The sequence below is a fragment of the Echiichthys vipera genome, assembly GCF_963691815.1.
Source record: "Echiichthys vipera genome assembly, chromosome: 9".
NCBI classification, from domain to species: domain Eukaryota; kingdom Metazoa; phylum Chordata; class Actinopteri; order Perciformes; family Trachinidae; genus Echiichthys; species Echiichthys vipera.
In genome coordinates this window covers 8103247-8127612 of record NC_139834.1, presented here as the reverse complement: position 1 = coordinate 8127612, position 24366 = coordinate 8103247, and the positions used below count along the sequence as shown (strand labels likewise).

The 24366-nt window shown below is 40.4% G+C and overlaps 1 protein-coding gene across 2 annotated transcripts; it reads right to left on the bottom strand.

The window, feature by feature from the left end:
• Nucleotides 1–416: 416 nt before the first annotated feature.
• rapgef3 (Rap guanine nucleotide exchange factor (GEF) 3) lies at nucleotides 417–23460 on the bottom strand. Of its 2 annotated transcripts, XM_083919752.1 has the most exons (28): nucleotides 23363–23460; nucleotides 20836–20913; nucleotides 14820–14864; nucleotides 10314–10420; nucleotides 10102–10223; nucleotides 9298–9475; nucleotides 9051–9135; nucleotides 7929–7989; nucleotides 7483–7559; nucleotides 7246–7392; nucleotides 7039–7145; nucleotides 5908–5996; nucleotides 5729–5820; nucleotides 5383–5520; nucleotides 5180–5262; nucleotides 5032–5062; nucleotides 4421–4496; nucleotides 4070–4207; nucleotides 3802–3899; nucleotides 3237–3362; nucleotides 2663–2844; nucleotides 2067–2157; nucleotides 1932–1982; nucleotides 1727–1814; nucleotides 1570–1634; nucleotides 1410–1464; nucleotides 1157–1228; nucleotides 417–885 (listed from the first exon to the last, which is right to left on the bottom strand). In XM_083919752.1, exons 2-28 carry the CDS (start codon nucleotides 20887–20889, stop codon nucleotides 767–769), a joined length of 2577 nt encoding a protein of 858 aa, XP_083775878.1. In that variant the 5' UTR covers nucleotides 20890–20913; nucleotides 23363–23460; the 3' UTR covers nucleotides 417–766. The 2 variants fall into 2 exon arrangements, with proteins under 2 accessions (XP_083775878.1, XP_083775877.1); XM_083919751.1 differs by lacking the exons at nucleotides 20836–20913; nucleotides 23363–23460 and adding an exon at nucleotides 18401–18708.
• Nucleotides 23461–24366: the final 906 nt, after the last annotated feature.

Below are 24366 nucleotides of genomic sequence, written 5' to 3'. Positions count from 1 at the left end.
TTGTACATATTTATGACAAGGAGAGTATTTTTGAATTCAAAGGATAACTGATTTGTTGTGAATTTTTCTCACCCCATATTGGGGAGAACATTTGTGTTGTGGGTGGGGAAGGACAGGGGAGTCTTTGGAGGTCAATTTTTACCTGGTATGGTTTGTAATTAAATAAAATATTTCCCTTTTTACAAATTCTTGTGCTTTCATTGCCACACATAATTGAGAAAATAATTTATTTAGAAAACAGCATTGTATGAAATTATATGCATGTCAGTTCCAATACAATATATTAGTTTTAATGTGAAAATACTTGTGCGCAAAAAAAAGCCCAAAAGTGATAAGCTATGGCAAAGATCTGTATGTATGTGTTCTTATGGCTCTTTTGTGGAACCACCAGAGTGATTCTTCCACAGACAGCAGAATACAAAATGTCACATCAATGATTTTTTTCACCAAATACAGGCATACTTTGCTTAACTGTACATGTTGTAAAATTGCTTTTGCCAGTGTCCACTGTGGCACACAGGCTACTTGAATAAAAAAAGTGTCCTTATGCACACAGCACATTTTCACTGTCGATGCTGATAGAGACAGCTTTTCTATGAGTGGCCAAGCTCCTTCAATTAGAGTGAACCCATGGCACCAAACCTCTCCAAACATCCATCCATTATTCAGTCAAGGTGGAAATTTTGTTCATGCAGCTACAATCTGTTGTCTGGTTCAGATTTGTGCTTCAGTTTTACCAGTCTTTGCACATTTGCACGTCAATGTTCTAACATTCTTGTGTTCTGGATAGCTGTGTTAGTCTACGCTGGTTGTCAATCACCTTGAGGTTCTGAATGTAGTGTCGGATGTTGCTGGAACTGCGCAGAGGGAGGACTTGATCTGAGTCTGGAGTAGAAGGAAAGAAATCATGTTTAAGTGTACTTCCTTTCTGTTATTTGTCAGAAGTATAATAATAATAATATCATTTCTAATGACACTAGAAAGGGGCAAATGTGAAAAACAACAAGATTGGAGCAGAACCATTAGCTACAGGCCTTATTTATCCTAAAAAAGCAACAACAGCAAAAAAACAAAAACTGTGATTAACATAAAAGAATGTCTTTACAGGAAGTAGAAATTGGATACAACAATAAATTATATAGTAGATGTTGCTTACATGTAGATATGCGAGTAGCAGGCGATTCCAGAAACATCCGATCTGCCAGGCCTCTCTGTGGAGACGATGGCACTGTAGGAGAGAAATAGAAGTTTACCTACAGTACCTGATATATCAAAATGCACCTAAATGCATAGCCAAACTCTTACATTATCCATTTAGTTAAACATGCACGTGCAAAAGATTGACCTTTGACCTATATTTCTGCCAGTACTGTGAGTCTGCTAGTTTCATGACAAGCTGAATCACTTACCGTAAGGCTGGCTTCTGCATCCGCGTACAATTTTCACTGTCTTGGCAATCATGCGCTGTCAGAATAGAAGGAAAAGGAAACATTTAAGATAAATGTTACACGGAGGACAAAATTTGAGAGGAGAAGTCGAGCAACGTTGGAAAACATTTTTCTGTCATACCAGTTTCTCAAAATTGACCAATTTGTCTACATAGTTTGGATTTCCATCATTGATGAATGTCATGTCTGGGCATGGGCAGGAAAAAGAAACATGTCGGTGATTAGTGAATTAATTAACATCACATTCTCATGTCTGTAATGCCACTATTGTCTTTCACCTTTGAGCAGGAGAGGCATGAAGGGGATGTAAGGAGGACTCAGTTTGGCCACAGCCAGTCTGTAGGCCCTGTGGTTACGTGAGGGATCCTAACAGGAGTTGACAATAAAAAGAGCACTGTTATATTATGTTGGTGCACAAAATGAATGATCTTTTATTAACATTTATGAAAATGTACTGAAATGAGAGCATGTAGTGTAACTTACCATCAACCTCTCATAAGCACAGTAAATTCTTTTTGTCTTGCTGGGTATTCTCTGGAATAGACAATAATATGTCATTTAGGAAATGGTGACACAATATATAATCATCATAACTGTTGCATTCAGAGGGGTTCTCACCTCCCAAGTCTTATAAAGCCTGTGTACTGCACTGTTGCTCAAACCGAACATCACAGCAAAGAATGAGTTCAGATTCTTGTGCTCCTTTAATCTGTGACAGAGAGGACACATGGCTTTTATAGATGAGGTTATTATGCAAACAGGACAACAAGTCTCCAGCCATGCTAGCTAGTCTCCTGGTGCGTTCTATTTGAACTGAGATGTCAGAAATTCCGAGTTCCCAGTTAAAAATAACAACTAGAACGACACCTGAAGTCGGATTTTGGACTTGGAAAGTCAGGAGAACCTCAACAACCCCGTTGTGATGTCATCCCCAGCTCCAACTTCCAAATGCTTACATGCCGATTAAGCAAGTTGTTTTGTGTGTTAGCTAAGATTTGCTAATGAGCACTACAAAATATAGTTGAGGCTGATGAAAAATCATTATTTTTGCAGTATTTACTCATCAACTAAAGTAGTGGACAAATTAAAAGATTGAGGAACATGCATATACCAAATTTCCTGGCATTCCATCCAATAGATGTTGACATATTTCAGTCTATTGACCTACATTGCCACCAAAACATGACTGTGGGTTTATGTATTTTAACTCTTACACTGCAGCAATCTTTATGAACTTCTTGAGCAGAATGGCCCGTTTCATCAGGTCTTCACAGAGGCACAGCTCGGTCACCACCCAGTACTGCACCTCGTTGAAGCGGCGCACGAACCGTTCAAGGTTAGCCGTGATGGCACCTGGGAATTTATGACGCCCGAATATGTAGCACACAAGTTCCACCTGCAGAGACAGGAGCAGTGAATCACATAACTACCTTCAAAAAACAGGTGTGGAAATCAAAGAAGAGGAAAGAAGAGTTTTTATAGGGGACTTAATGATTAGGATTCAGAAGCATGTGAAGCATGCAGGATGTGTTGTACCAGAGCACCAGATGATCTGATGGCAAAGTGCCAAGGAGTGTGACTCATACATTCATCAAAGAGATACCCAGTCCAATGAGGAAATGCCTTAATGTCGATTTCAGCTTTGGCTTTACTTTTATGATAGGCAGCTGGAGCTCAGCCCTGATGAGTCATTTGAAGTGTAAATCAGAAATTTATTTTGTTTTGTATCAATTAGTTTATACTGTCTGCTGTGGTCAGATGTAAAATTTGCCATGTCTGCTGAGTTACCTCATGCATGGAAGTGAACAGTTCCCAGTCATAGTTGGTGAGTTCATTGGCGATATCTTTAGAGCCCATCTGTTCTAGGATGTCAATTGTTCCTCGCTCTGGACCCTGCTGCTCCTTCAGGGGCATCTAAAAGAAAAAAGGGAGAGAGAAAGAAAATGAAGAGGTAGAAATGTATGGTGCCTTTGATGGCTTTCGGGGCAGGTAAACCGCTTTAAACTAAACCACCATGTTAAACTCAACTGTATGCAGGGAGAACAGGGACTATATGACATGCAGAGTTGCCCAAGACTCTTCTGTTTAACATCCACAAGCTTCCACTGGCTCAGATTATGGAACACAACACCATCATTTACCATATTAACTATGCAGACGACAAACAAGTTTACATAAACGTATCACCACAGGGGTGCATTGAAGAAATCAGTGATTGGATGTGCCAGCGCTTTCTTTAATTACACACACAGACAAATAATAAACAAGGAACACAATACGACAATATGTTTGATGTAATTGCATTTATTTTACAAAAGAAAGAAAAATGGTCTGAAGGGCACCTATTCCTCACCAGCTGTTCCACTTGGCTGCTTGTGCAGATGAACAATCTCTCGTTGAGTCCCAGGGCTGTGTAGACTGCAGTCGCATCCAGCTTTAACTGAGCTCTTTCTGTGTGCATTTATTACATCAAAAACTCATTTTCAGCTAAATGAACTGACAAATACGGTAGAAAGTTACATTAATGTGCAGCTCTGAATGCTTTATTCTAAGAATTTCACAAGAAAGAGGAATTTAAATGAAAATTTGAAAGAAAGGTGTCGTCAATATCTGAGTCTCACCTCCTGTGGAGTTCATTTTGACCAGGATGTGATCTCCACCAGGTTTGACAATTGCTGACATCACATCCTGTACAGATGTGTTCACTGGGAGCATCAGCGTGAGTGGTTTGCAGTCTGGCCTGTAGATCTCATACAGTACTGCACCGAGAAGGGAAAGAAGCCAAAATGTCAAGATATACTGATTTGTCAACTGGTGAACACCCACATATACTTATCCATGTTGCAACATATTGTAGTGATATAGATCAAAACAAGTTCATAAGTTCATTGATGCAAAGTACGTGCACCTGTACAGTATCGTTGATTAGATGGATTGATTGATTGATTGATTTGTTTTACAGTCTTACTCACCTTTATCTTGTGCTCTGATTGGTTGTAACCTCCCCGCTGGCTCCTCACAGTTTGAAAACCAATCAAACGGCTGGCTCTGTCGAGAGCATCAGAGTGACATTAAACTAGGGCTGCACAATATATCTTCTTTTTTTAATCGTTATCACGATCTCAACTTAAGCACAATTAACACGTAATCGCGTTGACTTTAATATAGTAACAATGTATTCAATTATATTCGGTCTGTAGGCACTATTTTGTCTGATATTTGTCATGCTGTTAACTCTCAGGCAGAGCCCTCGTGTCCGACGTCGTCTGACTAGTCAGAATCTGCACACATGCGAGTGAGGTTTATTTAACTAGCCCTGGCGTTCTATGTTGCATGGTTGAAGGAGGACAAGTGTAGACGAAAGTGTGGAATCAAAAGAGGAACATGGCTTTAAAATAATAGCAGCCATCTGGCAATATTTTGGATACAGGGGAGACGAAGTGGCACAGATACTCTGCAGGTCTCATATTTTTCTCATATTGTGCAACTCAAACTGACAAATGACAGTAGGATGACTAATCTAATATTTCTAACTCATGAAAATGTAAATTGTGCACCCGGCTGTGCAAAAACACAAGCTTACCCTGCTCAGTGATTGATATCCATTCTCTAGTCTGGAAAGATATTAAAAGATGAATGACAGTGTTAGATAGCATTCTGCAATATGTATAACTTGAGAAATGTCATAGAAATGATGATGCAGATGTTATAAGAGAATATAGACAATTTACACTTTTGTTTTCCTCCGTTCCCTAAATTGTTCTTTCAGCACGCTGGACAGACGGTAATCACGTGCCACCTCCTTTTTTAACCTCTGTTTGTCACATGGAAATTGAAAAAAAAAAAAGAAGAAGCACAAACATAAATATTGATTCACCTCTTAATAAAATAAAATCTGTTTTCATGAAATGCAATGGAAATATTCCAATCTCACCTCCAAAGAGTCAAGAGCAATGGGGTCTTCTTTCAGCAGAAGGCCATACAGGGCCACCCACTGGCCAATCAGCTTCACTACCTTCTGCTTGGTGGTGAGGATGTAGGAAGCCTTCTCCTGATCTGAACCCTCAGAGAGCTCCGCGTGATAGGTGCAATGACGGTTAAGGGGCATAACAATCTGAAAACAATTACGAGACATTGTATTTAAGCAGAATATATTATATGTTTATGTTTGTTTTAACTGCAGACATCATCATAATCATGATGATGATCATCATCAGCAGTAACGGCAGTACACATTATCCTTATCATCAGCATCATCATCACTGCATATTGTTATTGACCATCAAAGGATATTGGTGCTGTAGTGCGGGGCACAGCTGGCTGGAGGGCATGAAGACTTTGTGGGTGAGCAGAAAGTCGCTTACACAGGGATCTGCAGGGACAAAACAACACACAATTAACTAATCAGCCGACCACGTCTGTTTATCTTGAATCACTCAAGATGCCTTCAGGCTCCCACCTATGGTGTCATTTCCATTAGAGTCCAACTTTACTGTTTCCAACAGGTGTTCCAGGATTTTCTCAGGTGTTCCTGCCATAACTGTGTATCTGACAGAAGAGAGAAAGAACAAATTATTCCTTTCTGCACGCATGCATTATGCTTTCATTGGCGTGTTTTTATTAGTGCCAAAGTTAGGGTCAGGAGCCAAAGTGGGCCACGGCTCCATTTCTATTGGGTGAGTCAATCAGCAGCGTAAAAAGCTCTAACAATACTATGACATGTGAAAAAAAAAAACTCCGGCTGAGAAGTGTGCTTTTGTGTGATTGCCTCAATCTGGGTTGTGTTATAGTACCTGATATAGTATAATGTTTCTGTTGTCATAATTGCTCTGCATGCTTATATGCTATTCTACAGCATATAAGCATGCAAGTATTCTAGAGGCTCTGTGAGACTGTGCTTATTAATAATTGTGTTTACTAATCTTAGTTAACTACATATACATGTCAGTTTAGGTGACTGATAATCCCCCAAAAAGAAGAACCAGAAAAAAAGCTTCTGATGTAATTGTTGCATGTTTGTCTTGCAGACTCCTGTCCTATATTTACAACACTTTGGAAGTAGAGTTGGCAGTAGCATACCATGAGTGAACAGGTGAACTACAGATCATATTGTTGATTTTGAACAATAAATGCATTGCTTTCCAACACATACCCTACTTTATCTACGTCATAACTCAAATGGCATCAGGTTTGAAAATGTAACATAATACTCCTCAGATAATAACTCTTGGTTTGTTTGGCAGAGTGCAGGGAACAAGAGAAGATGGTTGACATGTGCGTAGGTGTGCACGTAGGGGGTTGTTAATACACATTTATGTTTGCCAAAACACTTCAAGACCGATAACAAGTCATTCAACAAGGCAGGGTTGAAGTCCATTTCTTTTCTGGCTGTCAGATAACAGGGGATTAATACGACTTTCACCAAATCTGACAAAAGGATCTGTATACTTCACACTGTCAGTGGCAGTGTTTGTGTTATTGGCGTGATACAGTATCTGCACACGCCCAGTTTAAGTGTCTCATGATTGTTAACCTGCTCGTTAAGTGACTGTTGTATTGTCTCAGAGGTGAGTGCGTCATAGTTTCTCACTTGCTGTTGTTTCCTGCTCCTCCCTGCTCGCACCAGTCTGTGGTCTTCTCCAACACCAGCACCGTTTTCCCATGCTCTTCAAGCCGCACTGTGTTAGCTTCAACATCCTAAGGAACAAGTCATTTGAGAGAGAATTTGTAGTATACACAGAGAAAAAGACACTTTTTTTAGGCATTGTTTAGACATGTAATAAATACTCAGACACACCTTGAGGATGCGTATAAAGTCCTGTTTATCAACACGGAGGAAATGGCAGTTGTCTTCTCTCAAGATGATGGTGGCAGCGCGAGGCGCATCATTCAGCAAAGCTAGCTGCCCAAAGTCCTCACCCTCATGAAGCGTAGTTACAAGGCCCTGTGTGCATCCAATTCCAAGACAACGATGCATTTCATGAATGATAATTCTGAGATTTATTATTGTTATTACTTGAGTAAAATTATTTACCTTCCCATGTGTGATCACATTTACAGAGCCTTTCCAGATGATGTACCAAGAAGTGCCTTTGTCCCCCTGACTGAACACTGCATCACAAACAAAAGACAACATCGTCATTTACACACGTCTCTGTTGATAACCATCATAATTGCATGAAGATCATGTTAACAGTCTTTGTTATGTATGCATGACTTTCGTATTCATCATGAAAAGAAGAAAACAAACACACACATGATGACCTGATTGTCTCCACTGAGCTAATGAATCAATTGTGACATGAGGATATTTGAATATTCCTGATGTAATACATTGTTTGGTAAGACGGGCGTGTTGTGCAGAAGAGGATGTTAAGAGGGCATTTGTGCACATCAGAACAAAAGTGTGCTGTAGTGTGGTTCAACTACACAATGAAACTGTGCATGTCTGCATGTGCAAGGCTTTTCTACCACACTCACAGACTGTTCCGGCCTTGGCATGGGATTCAAAGACCAGCACTGCTGCCAGCTCCTTACGCACCTACAAGCACAACAGGGTAACAAATTAGACTGAACTGCTTTGATAACTCCTGTTTGTTCCATTGTTATACCCCAATGGTTCTTTGATCGAGGTAAGTTTAAGTTTCAGAATAAACTGTATGCATGGTTGTTGTTTTTTTCCATGGAATTTATGGTAATAAGCATCTACTATTATCACAAATGAGCAATGTTAGAAACATGAGGCAACTGTTGCTTCATGATCTGCTTTAATTTCCTTTATTTAGCATACAGTTGTTTTATGGTTGATTCTGCAAAACTAAAACAGTTCAAATGGAGCTCTTGCATCAAATTGAAATTTAAGGTATAATATTACCATCAAAGTAAAGCTTTAAAGTGTAATTCCGGCGTAAAAGCATCCCAGGGTCTTTTTCAGCAAATACACTCATCAAATAAGCCATCAAGACAATTTTATTTGTGTAACAACTATTAATGGAGATTTTCTGGACAGTCATTAACAGCTTAATGCGGCTAACATTAGTAATTAGCTCGGGCAACACGGTGAAGGCATTAAAACGTCTTTTTTAACCACTAATACGGCTCAAAATAACACCAAACCTCTGCAGGAGTCCATACACATTAAATGAAGCATCAATGAACTCCTTCCTTTTGGATTGCATTTAGTAATTGACTTGAATGGACTAAGAGAGGAGCTGGTACCGGGGCCAGTAGGTAAGTCTTTCAAAACACTCTTTTAATAGACTCTGGGTTCACTAACTACGTTGTTTTTGCTTTGTTTTCTGTGCAGGGACTCTTCTCATGCTGCTGAGGAGGTTTGGTTTTATCATGAGCAGTATTAGTGGTTAAAAAAGACGTTTGAATGCCTTCACCGTGCTGGCAATGTTAGCTGCATTCAGCTGTTAGCGACTGTTAGCGATTGTTACACAAATAAAATGGTCTTATGGGCTTTTTTGATTAGTGTATTTGCCGAAAAAAGACCCTGGGATGATCTTACACTGGAATTTCACTTGAAGTGCAGTCTCACTTTTCTATGCACATAAACTACATAGTGGCTTTAATCGTAAGGCAGAAATGGTGACTGACAGAGGTGGAGAGACGAGCTGCAGCCTTGACATGGAGCAGCTCCTCATAGATGACCTCCAGGTCCTCAGCACTCCTCTGACTGGGGCTATGCAGGGAAGAGACAGCAGTTGTAATCAATGCACTTAAAAACGTTGTTGAAAGATGCAAGCTTGATGACGACTTCACTGGTTCCTTTGCTAAATACCCAATACCACACATACAACAGGTTTTCATGCGTGATAGTAATATAAAGGCCCAACATACTGACCATTTGCGTAGAATCATAGTGAGCAGAGCGTCGGGACCCAGCTGAGACAGCAGCGACAGAGCCTCCTGCAGCTCGTCCTCAGAGTCCTTCTCATTTGTTATGTGGTTCAGGCCGAACTCAGAGTCCTGGAAGCGGTAGAACTGGGTGTCCTTGTCATGGAAGTTCAACTCGTGTTTCACTTGATAAGGCAGAAGGGAAAGCATCGATGAGACCCACATGTAACTAAGAGTTAGAATTTTGTAGTTGTTGCGAGTTGTAGAACTTCAGAGAAATTGTGATTACATCAAAGATTAGACGAACAAAAATACAATTTGACCGTAAGGAGAATGGGTACGTAACTCCAAAATGACAAAATATATGGAAATCCGATTTATTTATTCAGAGTGAGGCCCTTCATTTGATGGTGAAGCATTCAAATCCTGATTGGAGTATTTCCTTCTAAGAGGACATGTCCCCCGTCCAAAGAGCATCAGACGTTAGTGAACACTTCACTGAGTGAGAAGACATTATAAAACATATGCCCTCAGGCTCAGCTGCCAGATTTCCAGCTACACAAGCACTCCCGGAAGATTCTCAAGTGCAGACATTATTATCAGAATATATTAAAGAAATACCAGAATATGAAAGAATTTCTTGTGGAATTATTCTGCATGATCCTTCACTCCATGTCGAGGCGTGAGATCGCCCAACACGACAGTTATTATGCTAATTTATCCTTAATTGCGGTTGCTGGTCAAAGCAGAGATTGAATTATACATTTTTCTTAAGTCACAATTTTGCAAAATCCAGCTCTTTATTACATACCATGAACAAGGATTCCTTCATCCACCAAGACCTGCCACATCCCAACAGCCTGGCTTCTTGATTGCAGGCATTCATTTTGTTTCATCAGCCAATCAACAAGTTCCTTACCAGAACAACATTGTCTGAAAGGGAAATTTAACATGTGATTATGCATGTAATTAGCACTGATTTTTTTTTCAAGATGGAAGAAATGACACCACCAGTGTAGTTACCTGTATGTCTTGAGGTGATACTTTCTATCTCGGATCAGACCAGGGTTCCTCTCGATCATAACACTGTACACTGCTCTCGCTGCCTTTACTACGCGATCTGAAAGAAACTTGAAAAACGTAAATAAAAAAAGAGTTAGTCTCTAAGGTATACATACACAAAGAAACAGCTGGACATTTTTATACATTTTATATATTTTTGCCAATTGTGAGCTTCTTTCAGTCAGTATCAAGTGTTGTACATCATATGATTCAGGGAACCTTGTACCTTTAACCATGTGTGTTTTGTTAAATAGCTCCATAGTCAACCAGGACATTTTACATTTTTTCTGTCAGAGAAGTTGTATTGGGACTGCAAAAACACCTTTTCCTCAGCAAGTGACAGCCATTTGTTGGATATGGTCCTGGGCTTTTTTTTTGTACACATGATAATACTACATTCTGGTGCTGTATTTATACAGTATTTCAGTTCATATCACCTCTGTGTGTAAATATATATATATTTTTTAATTGACCGCAACTTTTCTAAATATACAAATTTTATCCCTCACTGCTATAACACTATAAACACACACAATGCTGGTACACTGGGCTTATTTTTTTATTTTTATCAAGAATTTAAACTATTATGTTATTCTTTCATAAACATAATGTAAGTTGTGTTCCAGGGTGTGAAAGAGTGAGAGGGGGGCTGTGTAGAGAAGGCGGGATTTAACACAGGCAGTCTTGTTTACTGAAACAGCCGCCGTGCACGTTTGCCGCAGACAGAAGTTAGCAAAAAAAAACAAAAAACTAAGTGTGAATGTGTGAGTGAGTGACTTTCCCCTCAGTGTGAAGATTGTGTGTGATGACACCCTCGTCAACAGTGTAAGAGGAAATTTCTGTGAGCGTTGGAGTGTATTGTGGTGTGTGTGTTGTGTGTGTGTGTGGGTTGCAGGGAGGTGAGAATGTGTTCAAAATGATTTAAACTCACCCAACTCGCTGTTCCCTGCCTCTACAACCCTGGCACGCAGCAACAATAAACTTTCCCTTTCTGACCACCCTCAGCGTATTTCCTTTGAACCTCTCGACCCCCCCCCCCCCCACTCACACTCCCGCCCCCTGACACACATTCACACAACTCACTCGGGTCAGGTCTGACACCAAAAGAGAAAAAAAAAGAGCAGACAGGGGTGCAAAACAGGGGTGCAAGACCTGTCAAGCCACTGATGCAGAAGCAAGGCTTATGTAACAAGAATGTGCTTTGTTTTTGGCTGTGATGCGTTTGTCCTGTTTCACGCCTTTTCACGCTTTACAATACGCTCTGCTTCTATTTCAAAAACAAATTAGCCAACAATATTTACTGTGCATATGAAGTAGACTTTTTTAAATGTGCTTCTCCCTGTTAAGACTCCCTCTCTCACATTTCCTGCAACAAGTCTTGTGACTCCACGAGTGACTCAGATGGTTTCCTGTTTGTTCTTTGGATTTTCCTCAAGGCACCGCTATTTGACCAAGGTGGTGGTCTTGAGATACATGGGAAATCCAACAATGACCATTGCCTATAGCGGTATATTCTCCTTAAGTAGAGTAAGGAAGAAATTGTCACTCTTTGAATTTTCTCGTGTTCGGCAACTCATTCAGGATATAAAAACGCCTGCTGTCACTTAGTTCTGTAGGAAATGCTGCTACATTTTTAACACTTATCGCTCCTTCTCACTTATTTAGTTTGTACTTATTTTATTTCAATCTGCTGCTAAACTGCACAGTGCGTATTGTTGTATATTGTATAAACCCACGCTTAACCACAATGTCTGTTGCACTCTGTCACACTTAGTTCATTGGTTGATTTATTTTATGTTAGCTTTATTTTGATTTGATTTATGTTTTATGCTTATTGTTACTCTGATCCTTTCCCACCTTTGTAATGAAACTGTTGCAAAATAATTTCGGGATAAATAAAGCTTCTTGAATCTTGAATCTTGAATCTTGAATCTGCTGACCCTTGACTGATCTGTACTGACCCCTTGCCTTGATAAATCCATGTTCACGCAGGACTGCTAATTATAATGTAAAACTATAACAGACTACTGTACAGTACTCACTTCAACCTATCCCCCCCATATCGGCCCGTTCCCAGACCTGACATCGACAGAGTAAATGTGCCCTGAGGCGTCTGCTGTGCCCCTCTGGAGTTTGGTTGTCTAGAGGTCACCAGTATTCCCAGGGGCACATTCTCCCCCGGGGACTCACATTCTCAGGCATGTTGGCTCCAAAACCTATTTTCTTGATGAGGCCATTTTCCATGACCTAACCCAGTCCTTATGAAAACAATATCAAAAGCCATATTTCACAGAGGGGGGAGCCTTAGCCCTCGCTGCCAAGCACGACCAACATTTTCTATTCCAGTGCTGCTGTCTGCTTTGTTAAACTGTTGTTTACTGTCTGAATTTAGGCCAAACTAATCATGTTATCTTAGAACTATAACCCACAGGTAATTGTTCAAAGTAAGTTGAATTACAGAGCAAACACCTTTCCCAAGTACAAAACACACTCCAACACTGATGTATGGGCCAGCTATATAGGTTTGGACAGGAAGTTATGACCCATTTCATGGCCCAGTTCCATTGTGCTGTTGAGGTCATTTTACAGTCAAGAGCCCATATTTAAAAAGTGTTTTAAGACCGCTGGATGTGGTAATCTACTTCATATTGGTTTACACTTAAACTGTCAAACGTATATAATCTTTAGAGCTGCACCTACTTTTTTTGTAGGACAAGCAGCTGTTCAGCAGGGCAAGTGCTTACTATCACACAGGAGTGATTTAGTTGAAAGATTTATCACAACACAATCACATGATCTATTCTTTGTATTATTTTATTTTACTTCAATCTGGTCCTGGCTGAAAGTGTGTCATAATCTTTCAAAGTGTGTAGTACGTGGTTTGGTTTCCTGTAGCCTTCTTGTGGAGAGGAATGATGATGAGTACAGTTATCCACTGTGTGTCTTCTTTGTAGGCGAGACATTTCTCTCCGTCTTGCTCTCTCAGTGACCTCGGTGGGCTGAGTTGTGTGAGAAGCAGCTACGGATGAACGCTGTGTGAGTCGGCGAGCAGCGTTACGCAGCTCTGTGGACTGCAGATACCTGACTTTTCCCAATTTCTCTGCGTGAGCAAAATAAAACTTCTGAAGGCAACATTTCCACCCTGCAATATATGACGGATATGGGTTTTTCCAGGCTTTTGATTGGGTCATTTGGCATCAGTTTTTAGATCTTTCAGGTTGTATCTGTAGTTTATGTGAACTTAGACCTCTGACCTACACTAGATGTGTATGGGAAAATTGCCCAAGAACACAAACACTTTATATAACTGAGCACAGCCTATTCATTCAATCTACAAAGTCCTGTACATCCCCAAAGGGAAGATAAAAAGTACAGGAGAAGTTTTGCTAATAAAAGTGTCCAGCCTTCCTTACACAAATCAAAAACGTATTTCTAACTGTGAACAAAGATCAGTAGTTATTTAGCGTGCGCTCAAGTATGGTGAATTCTACTTCAGTGTGATCCTGTCTATAGAGGAAAACTACATCTCTTGCATATCAAAGTTGGAGCGCAATCAAACAGGTTATTAAAAGCTATCCGTCTTGTATAGTGCTATCAGAATGTATGATGCTCATTAATGACTTTTAGAGCCAACACTTCCCAAGCAACCAAACAAAGCTCCGAGAGGTTAGCAACAATTGCCTCCTGCAGAAACGATTAGTCTATCCTCTCTCTGGCTTTTCTCTCCCGCACAAAACTAAATGCACAGGCATTGTTTCTTTAAGGGTTCTTGCTCAATGTCTTCTGTCTGGGGGGAGACACTCAACCAAAACAGGATTCTCTGTTATGAGTGTTTTAAAAGGCTCTTTACTTGGCATGCCGTTGAATAATCTGAGATAAGGCAGTGTGAGGGGCCTGGGCAGGGTGAGGTAGGACTTGGGATGGTGGGGAGGGTCAATTAACTGTGGGAGTGCCCTGGAGTGCCCTTTAGACTCCTTGTGACTGCATGCCCCGCTAGGAATGTGTTTTTTAAAGACTCGCTTGAGTAGTAATGCGGGACATTATAACAACAAAAGACCAAGTTCAGCAGTTTAAGAGGATGCAAACACTGCAACTCTGGATGATAGCAGAGAGCCAAGAGATGAGAGAGAGACATCCAGGCTGGTGACAGCTATGCCAGCCAGTGTTAAATATGGGGGTCAGCTAATCTGCAGAGTGACAGCTAGAGAGAGAAAATAACCTGATTATGAAATTGTTATGGAGGTCTCGAATAAAAAATGGCAAAGGTTATCATATGAATGGCTTTAAGATAATAATTAACCCTGATGACCAAAGCTCAAAGGAGATGATCCATACTTGTTTAAGTGTTGAAAACTTGCTGAAATCACACTTCTCCTCTGAAATTGTGTGCACTCAGCAGCAGGACTTTAACACTCTCTGCTGTGGGGAGGTGATGAACCAAAGGCGCACCATCTCTGGCATACACACCTGCTTCATGGTGTCCTTTGAATTCAGGGCCTCTGGCAGCGGAGTCTAGAGAAACAGGAAGAGAGACGTTATCACCACTGAGCCGTTTCTGCATTTTCAAAGCCTCTGAAATAAAGCAGATAACTTGCTTTGGAACGGCATTCCACAGGAACTAGCTGGACGGGTCGTTTATGATAATCTTGCCGCGGTTGCACCAAATAAACACATATAACCTAGCTGGACTGTTCAGATAGAAATTATTTATTTTCTTTTCATTGGGATGAAGGTCAACACAAATACATTATCTCAACCAGTGCTGTGTTACCATTGTCTCCAATGTGGTGTGGGTGGGTGTCAAGTGTGTGATGAAGTGGGAGGAAAGAGTACATAGACATCAGCAAAGGAAAGTACATGGCCTGTTGCCACGCATTTTGTTAAATGAAAAGGGTGCTTTTAACCATATCCTTTTCATATGAAAATGCTGTTGAAAATCCCGACCAATTAAAGATTAAATGCACTTTAACATATACAAAAATGTATCCATATTATTTCTGTGCAAGAGTCAGATCAACCTTAACTTGCTGCCCGGTACAAATATTCATAGAGACGACAGGTCACAAAGTGTTGTTTTAGTGGTACTGAGTAATTTGAGATTAATGCATGACACAAACAGTCTTCAGTTGCTGCTGTTATTTGTTATTATTATACAATTTCATGTCTTTGGCTGGTACTTTTTTCTATGTATACGAGTGAATTGGAGGATTTCACATCTTTGTATATTTAGTGCTCATACATGTGGAAATAAATGTCTGCGAGAAGGGATCTATCTATACACTCAGGATTTTAATATAACTTGGTTGTTTTGTTTGTAAATGTCTTATCTATTGTCATGTTTTATGTTTAATAAGGACCCCAGAAGAGTAGCTGATATTTTGCATCAGTTAATGGGGACATTAATAAAATCCTAAATTGTGTTGCGGCTTGATGATAACCCACAAACTCTCGCGTTCTCTCTTCTCGACCACCCATACTAATAATATTTTGATGCCTAACTTTAACCATTCAAGGTTGTCTAACCATCTCGCGAGACTTGGGTTGCCATCTAAGTCATGAAATATGTGAGGGGGAAAACAACACTGCTCATGCCCAAACTCACGGATGGCACAGCTTTGATGCCAGGTGTGGCCTGATTACCTGGTGGCCCCCTTGCGATTTGATTGCCTGTTAGCCAAGCAGGCTAACTGCTACCGTCATTTGCTGGTAGTTGGCAGAGTATTTCTTTTAAAGAAGTTAGTAACTGTAATTTTACATCTGCGTAAAGTAGTTGTTGCCACTGGATAATCACTATTACCATGTATGTATTGTTACTTCTGCCGTTAGATTTCCTCTTTGTGGCTTGGTTTTTATGTCTTTATGACCCTCGTGTAGTCATCTACATGTACGTATTCCAAAGACTTCCAGTGAATTCAGTTCAGAGATGTAGACTATGAATATTTTTTACAGCAAATTATTAAGATCAGATGCTTCTCCCTATCTTGAGGCTTGTTGAGGGTATTTAGTGGCATGTCTGGATCCTCTTAAAATGAAGGGAACTGATTTTATAGGCATCACATTTCACTTCGGGTCATCAATGGGTTGCTTGGACAAATATTTACTAAATGGGATGGGTATGGGTGTTTAGGCTATAGGCAATATGTGAGTTTCTGTCTATGTGTTTCGTTGATACATTGTATTACAGCTTGCGCAATGTAAAGTATGCAAAGTAATCACATGGCATAGCTGACATTCATTCATACAGTAGCAGACTGTATCGATCAGGAAGCCGATCCACCTCACATCACTGATACACATCTGTCAGGTGTCTCCAGTCCTTCTGCAGAGTACACACTGACTTTTTGGCATGCTGTGCAGCCAGCTATGTCACATGATCATAGCCTGAATGGCCCATTGCCGATTGTTTTAACTGACTCATTAAAAAACAACAATGATTAGCTCCAAATGCAAGTCTGAACCCCAGGATAAATGTTTAACTCATTGTGATCTTGGCTCTAATAAAAAGGTAATCAGATATGACCCAACCAAAATGACACATGTTCCCTCTAAGTAGACAATGTGGAAAAACCAGTGTCCCTCCAGGTATGTAGACAGACAGACCGACACAATTATGAATGTGAGGTAGTTTGTTCTGCTTCATCATACTTCAATGAACAAATTTACCGGAGACAATTTTGGGAACTCTGCAACTTTGATCAATATCAATCCTAATATGTAGTATGGAATTAAAAATACTACTACCGCCTCTATGCCAGTGTAGTACAAACAATATCCCAAAGAAAAGGCAATCATGTGTATAATGCCAAGTCATTGCATTTATTCATTTTATGATGAAAGTATGATGTTTTTTTGTATGCTGTCAACTTGAACTTTATACTTCAGTGTAAATCTTGTTATTGTGCCGGTGAGAACATATCTGTGGAAGTGCTCTTTGTGTAATTCATCATGTAGAAGATAATCTGAGTCAACACAAACTCTTGGTGCAACAAGTTTAACCATGCCTGTGACATTTGACAATATGTGTAGCATGTTACATTGAGCAATTATTAAGCTCAGGTTGGCAGGTGTCAGTCTGGCGTACCATTCCATAACATAACTGATATTTACTGTAGTATAATATTGTATAGTATAATTGTAGTTCATCCTTTTGTGCTGCTTTGTGTCAAATACCACACTGATATTTGGCTGGTAACAGCAGGAAGTTCAGAACTCAGTCTGAAGATTTACAGTCATCTCTGACCTATTGATGCTTAAAAGTCAAGTAAATTTAGAGTCTTCCTGTGACCTGGAGACAAAAACCTTCCCTTTGTGCATTCTTCCACAAGCTCTTCTGTAAACTGAGCGAGGAAGTTGTGGTAAAGGTGCACAATAAACAATACACTATTTATAAGCTGAGTCTAATAGAAAAGATTTTGTGCTGCCTTTGTTACCTTCGTGCTCCCACACCCAAGCTGCTAAAACAATAGAGATCTGCTTCAGTCCACTGAAAGCATTCTTGAAATATCTGCAAGCTTCTGTTTTGGGGGTCTGAACTGTATCATAGTGGAGGTGACAGGAATAAGGTGAACTACCCCCCCCCCCCCCCCTTTTTTTTTCCTTTTTTTTTTTTGTTACACCTGCTCTCTGACAAAGACACAAACACTTGCAATTCAGACTTCTTACTGAAGACCATCTTGTTGTGGGTGGTTGTCACTTTAACAACAACTAGGGCTTTCAGGGCTATTAAGCCATGTGCCAGACATCCACTAGATGCCAGTGCCAGAAATTATGATTATGGCTTTCAGCTTCTGGAGCAGTGACAAATCCAAGACCTTTGCAGAAAGCAAGCGACACATTTTGTGATAAAGTCCCAGATGTCTATGTGAACATGGACAAGTTATTTTCTGATTACTTTAAAAATGCACCAGAAGGTAGTGGTGGCAATCAGGTAGCCTACATGGTAGTGGAGTATTAATATATCATCTTACCACATAGCAAACTAATTACTGAGTGTGATCCATGGACTACTCCGCACTTGTTTCTCTAAAGTAAACATGAAAGCAGCATACCCAGCTGATGCCTCGTATGGTCGGTGTTTCCACTGAGGAGCGGTCCGGGAACACTTGGTAATTGTGACTCCGAAACAGATGCATCTTGTCTCAGATCCAAACAACCGACAAACAAATTTCCCAGTCAGAAGATCTGCACACGGACTCAGCACCTCCAGACATTATTCACAGCAAAGGAGATCGACCCGGCGGCGTCACCCGCTCATTACTGCACACCGACGACGCGACGCAGCGACAGTTTTGGCAACAGGACTGCGCATTTTTATCCTACAAAATCCAGGCAGGGTTCTGTGCGATCGTCCCCGTGTCCAAACTCAGACCGGTTTCCTCGGTAGACGTGTCTGCCTCAGTGAGGACGGAGTGTGTAGTCGTCCTCAGCCATCCCTCGCAGCAGCACAGGCGCGCTGCTGAGTGTGCGCGCTCTTTGGCACAGAGTCATGAGAAAGACGGCCTCCTCTGGCATTTGTGCCGTCTAATTAATGGCGTTTGATTCATTTATAGTGATATCATGCACTGCGTGTATGTGGGCAGGTGCACACTGTACATTCTGCCCTTTATTTACAGAACAGGCAGAACATGCATCTAATGTGTCTTTTTAATCAGCTTCATAGATTCCACTAATGGCAGATCTGCTGTGTTTTAAAGGTGACACAACATGGACCTGTAAGTGTAATGCGTTGAATAAAATACCAACACAGAATGACTGATGTAGGCTTAAGCTAAAACAATTGTTTTGGTCAATTTTGAGGTTTTGGGCTAATCTACTCACATAACTTGTATTTTTTTTTTCTACAGACTAGTGGAAATAAAACCACAATTTTACACATTTAGGTGTTTATTTTACTACACTTCATCTAAAGAAATTCTCCAAAGGTTAGCGTTGGATAATGTCTCATTTCCGTATTTAAATATACAATTTCAGGAAACTTGCAATACAAAAAAACCCCCAATTGTCTTAATGTTGCTTTAAGTAATCAACTGGGGAAGTTTCATTTCGACCCATTAGTCCGTTTTTTACCCTGTTCACCAGTAAATGCAATATCTTTAAAGACTGATTTAGTGTTCTTCTGTTCTTCGATTCTGTTCTGTAACTGAATGCAAATTAGCAGATATTCAATAAGATATTTGCATATTTAAACATAACATTTCAGAAAACAGGTAAAACAAAAACTAAGTAATTAACCATGGTGATATAACCTATCTCCCCTTAAAATTCCTCATCAATATGTAACACAGCACTATATTATCCATTTACATCTGCAGCTGGGCTTAACCTGAAGTACATCCCTGTGGTGAAATCAATCAATGAGACCACACAAACACTCAACAGGCTCACTGGATTGTAAACCACCTGTTCTGCAGCTCACCTGGCACTGTAAACTTCACAAGACTGGGTCAAGGTTATAAAAGGAGGCATAGTGTTCCATGCAGGCACTGTATGGTCTAGTTTGTTCAGTGCAGGAGCTCACGGCAGCCCACTTGAGCTGCAGAACTCCGCACACACACTTATCAGGCTGTCCAGCTGTCTGGCTCAACCGGGTCTGTGAGCGCATGGACTTGCAGATAAACTGCTCCAAGGGCAGAAAACAGTTTAGGTTGTAGAACAGCACTTGATGTTTCTCACCAGTAGTTTTGTTCAGTTCTAGTTCTCAGTTTGATGACAGGTGTGTGTCCTTTGCACAGGTGTTAAACTGTTACATAGCCATAACTGGTTTATGGTTTCATAAAACTCTTAATTGAGCTTAATTAGCTTCTATAGATGTTTATCTTATTTTACTGTTTCAGCCCCTTGGTTTTCCAGTGTTTCCAGGGGGCCGACCACACCCGGAGTTGTCTCTGGTCCACCGATGCAGGTGCTGTCCCGTGGACGGCCCTGGCCCAGGTGGCTTGAGAGCTCTACCCCGTGGTGTGGAGCCTCCTGTCTGCCTGGGCTGGGGGGTCCCTGTGGGGGTGTCCCCTGCAGCCATGGACCATGATTCCTCTCGGTGTGTGCAGCCCCCAAAGGTAGATTTTTCCTCACCTCGGATATCGGTGCCTAGCCATGTCTCCTCATCAACTGCTAGTGTATGTGTGTGGGTGTGTGTATGGCTTTGTGTGTGTGTGAGTGTGTATGTCTTTGTGTATCTCTGTGTGTATATCTGTGGGGGTGGGAGGTTTGGGTTTTCATGGTGTTTCTTTGTTGTTCATGTTTTGTTTTGTTTTTTGTTTGGCTTTTATTTTCTGTAAGGCACTTTGTGCTACTGTCAAAGAAGAAGAATGAAAAGTGCCATATAAATAAAGATTGATTTGCTTTGATTATTCTGTACGTTGAACTAACAGGTGCAACGCTCAGCTGTGAATGTATCTTTCTCCCGGTCTCTGGCTCACCCCTGATATCTGTGGTTTGATGTTTTATTGACTTTATTTATGTTGTAGCATAGAAGCACATGACTTACTTCCCCCATCTCTGGTGTACAACGTCTCAGTGGGAAACAGATGGATTTCTCCATTGAGTAGATCGGCTTTAACAGTATCTGTGTGAAATAGTCAAGAAACAGGGTAATAATCAGTTTCTTTTAGAGCCAAGAAAGAAATACATTTGTCATGCATATTTGTTGATAATTGGTCAAAACAAAGCAAATGGATGTAAATCTTCAGACTGTCAAACAAGGACAAGGGGACCCTCTATTTATTCAACTTCCCATGCACCTCCAGTTATAACTGTCCTGTAGCCTAGAGACGTTATGTAAGACTTGTTTAAATCCCTGCTATTGTTCCAGTGCAGGGCTGCCCTTCCTGTACTGACCTCAGTGCCTCAGTTAGTTTGCCATGGCTTTCCACAAGACAAGAACACTAATTCTGTGCCGCTTCCTGTGCTTTGGTTAGGTTGTTCCTCCAGCTGGAAAGATAAAAAAAACATTTTTATAACTGCCTCTTCAGTTCAATATTATTAAAAGTCCAGCACCTGTGGGCCTGTATGTTACCGCTGTTTAAGACATTAGTGCTCCTTTCTCTGAATCCTACTCCATTAGCGTGTGTGCTGAGTGAATGCCAAAAGCCTACAGAGCTCAATTCACTTTGAATCACAACCCTCCCTTCATCTCAGTTGCATAACAGAATCTCCATTGCACGCCCTGTACTTTGAAGCTGCCGAGAGGCACAAATAATACAATTTCTCTGAAAAGACAGCAACTTCTTACCAAATTGTTCAGCCCTCCGTAACCTCAGTGAGGGATCATGAGGATGCTCCAGTCACAACTGCCCCAAAAGCCAGTTTGAGAAATAAGGAAGCAGTCAAACCCAATGGAAAATATCATTTCAAGTGCGTCTGATAAGGTTTTCTGTGCTCCGGCTGAACTTGTGTGGGTCTTTGTCTGCTCCAAATGTCTTACAGGGACTCGCCGATGCCAAATTGAGAATGTTCACAACAAAGGAATCCAGTTTTCCTTCTCATGACGTCCTGAGGGAATGTAAACATGATAGTTTGGCTGATAAGAAAGAGCACATTGCCACAGTCTGTTTGATTGTATCTGAAAAAGTGACTGTCTTGATTGTCTTGTGGGCACGGCAGCACATCACTGAGAAAAATTTGACTGCTTCGGGGAATTTTTGGTAGTTTAGATCCAAATATAGAAGGTTCCAGCCACACTAAAGGAGAAAACTGCTGGGGATAATCTCAGGATTCATTTATGAAAAGTAAAGCCAGGAAATTCAAGGATGGTATTTATATTATGGCCCTGAGATTGACATGAAGTCTGAAATGAGTGTTTACTCAGTTGTGGACATTAAAGAGCTCACAGGACAGGTGAAGCTGTTGACACCTTGAACTTTTCAGGGTCTCAGATCCCAGGTCACTTTGCATTGTTCACTTCACATGTACGCCTGGCATTATGAAAACAAATGCCGCCCTCTGTTGAGAACACAGATGCTCTGCAGGTTACATCACGTGCAGGAGAAATTCACGTAAGCCTCGGGCAAATTTACACACATCTCCTATTTGTGTACAAATTAAAATATTAGAATCTATCAACAGATTACTCTTTTTTTTAATTATTAGTTTTAGTGGTGATGTTCATGCACGTATATTTTCACCAGTAACCTAATAATACTTTTAAGTGTTGTATATGTTTCCCTCTCACTCGGCCTTTCTCTCTCTCTATCTATTTATGTGTGATTCTATTTAGATCCCCCGGGAATGGGAGTGGGATTTCCTGCAACACATCTACGCCCATGGAACGGGTACTTTGCCAACTTGTTGTGCCGGACAAGAGGTGTACACACACACACACACACACACACACAGACACACACACACGCACACACACGCGCACACACACATACGCACACACGCACACACGGACACACACACACACACACACACACACACACACACACACACACACACACACACACACACACACACACACACACACACACACACACACACACACACACACACCTCTTTTCCTTCCTCTCCTCTGTCTAGTTAGCAGTGGTGACAGGGATGGACACATTTTATTCGTTTGACCCCATGGTCAAATGAGGATTGAAGCAGAAAGTGAAGCAGACACAAGCGGAGGCATTAAAACAGATGGTGACAATATTTTTACACCTAACAAAAAACAAAAAAAGAACTATTCGTCAGCATCATTCTAACACACGTACCTCCTGCTGACAAGCTGCATGTTGATACTTACCAAATGAATTAAGCTATATACACTAACAAGCAACACATCACTTCAACATATTATTTAGAGAATGGAAGTCATGCTTTGTCTTGAAATTTGAAGCAATTTGTTGTAGAATTAATTTGTTTTATCAGTCGAGTCAGACATATAATAATGCTTTGTCGTACATTTGCACGGCATATTGTGTAAAATCCATTTTCCATCTGAAGAAATAAAATAATTCTACAACAATGTCATAAACCAAACAATCCTGTCAGCCTGTTAACATCATTTTGATAAGTGATCAGTCACTCACCTATGGCACGCTCTTGTAAGATTCTCCAGCCCGTTGGCTTCCACTTTGGGGTTTTCTGCTGTCTCTTTTCACTCTTTTCAAATGTCCGAGGATGATTTCTCACTCATTGCTGTTTATGTGAGTTAGGGGAGTGTTGCTGGACTAAGCTTCCTGTATCTTTCTGATTGGCCATGAAGAGAGCGCCCCAGGGCATGGGCTGAGTACAGTTACAGTAGTGTGTGAGCGTGAGGACGGGATCAGAATATAAGCAACTGCATACTCTGTGGTTACATTTTCTTTCACTTTGCAGCTATTTTTAAATGTTGTGGTTTTAATCTGTGACATCCTTATCTGCTGCATAGTTACTAAAAAACCACAGGAAGCTTTGAAGCTCAGCTTATGAGCTTTTGGAGCACAGCACTTCATCATGTGTATTTGCTTGATTTACGTCTAACTCTGAAACAACCACATGCGAAGAAAACCGATTCCAGTGTTTTAATGAGAATATCTCCTTTTTGTAGAAGCATTTGTTTTTTTTCTTTGCAAATTGTGCATCTTGTTCAATATTTAACAGTTGTGAAATGTAACAAATTTGATATAAAAATAGGTTTTACTTGAGTATTTACATTTTATTCTACTTTATACTTCGACTGCACTGCAATTCAGAGGGAAATATTGTGCTTATTTACTCCTCTACATATATCTGATAGCTTTAGTTACTAGTTACTTTAACATATGATTAATTTATAAAACATGATAACAAGTTATATGCCTTTTAATATTTCTGTAAATGTCTTCAACCTGCCAGGGACTGCAGATGAAAATTAGCCTATATGGCTAAATCTGGCACATTTACATGTGTGACTTTGTTGCTTTTGTTAATTACCGTAATATGCATTGTCCCTTTTAAATAAATAAATCACAAGTTCAACATATGTTATGTATGTAAAACATTTATTAAACTACCCAACATATAAAATAGTTCAAATCCCCTCGACCAACTACCACAGAAAAATGTTAATTAC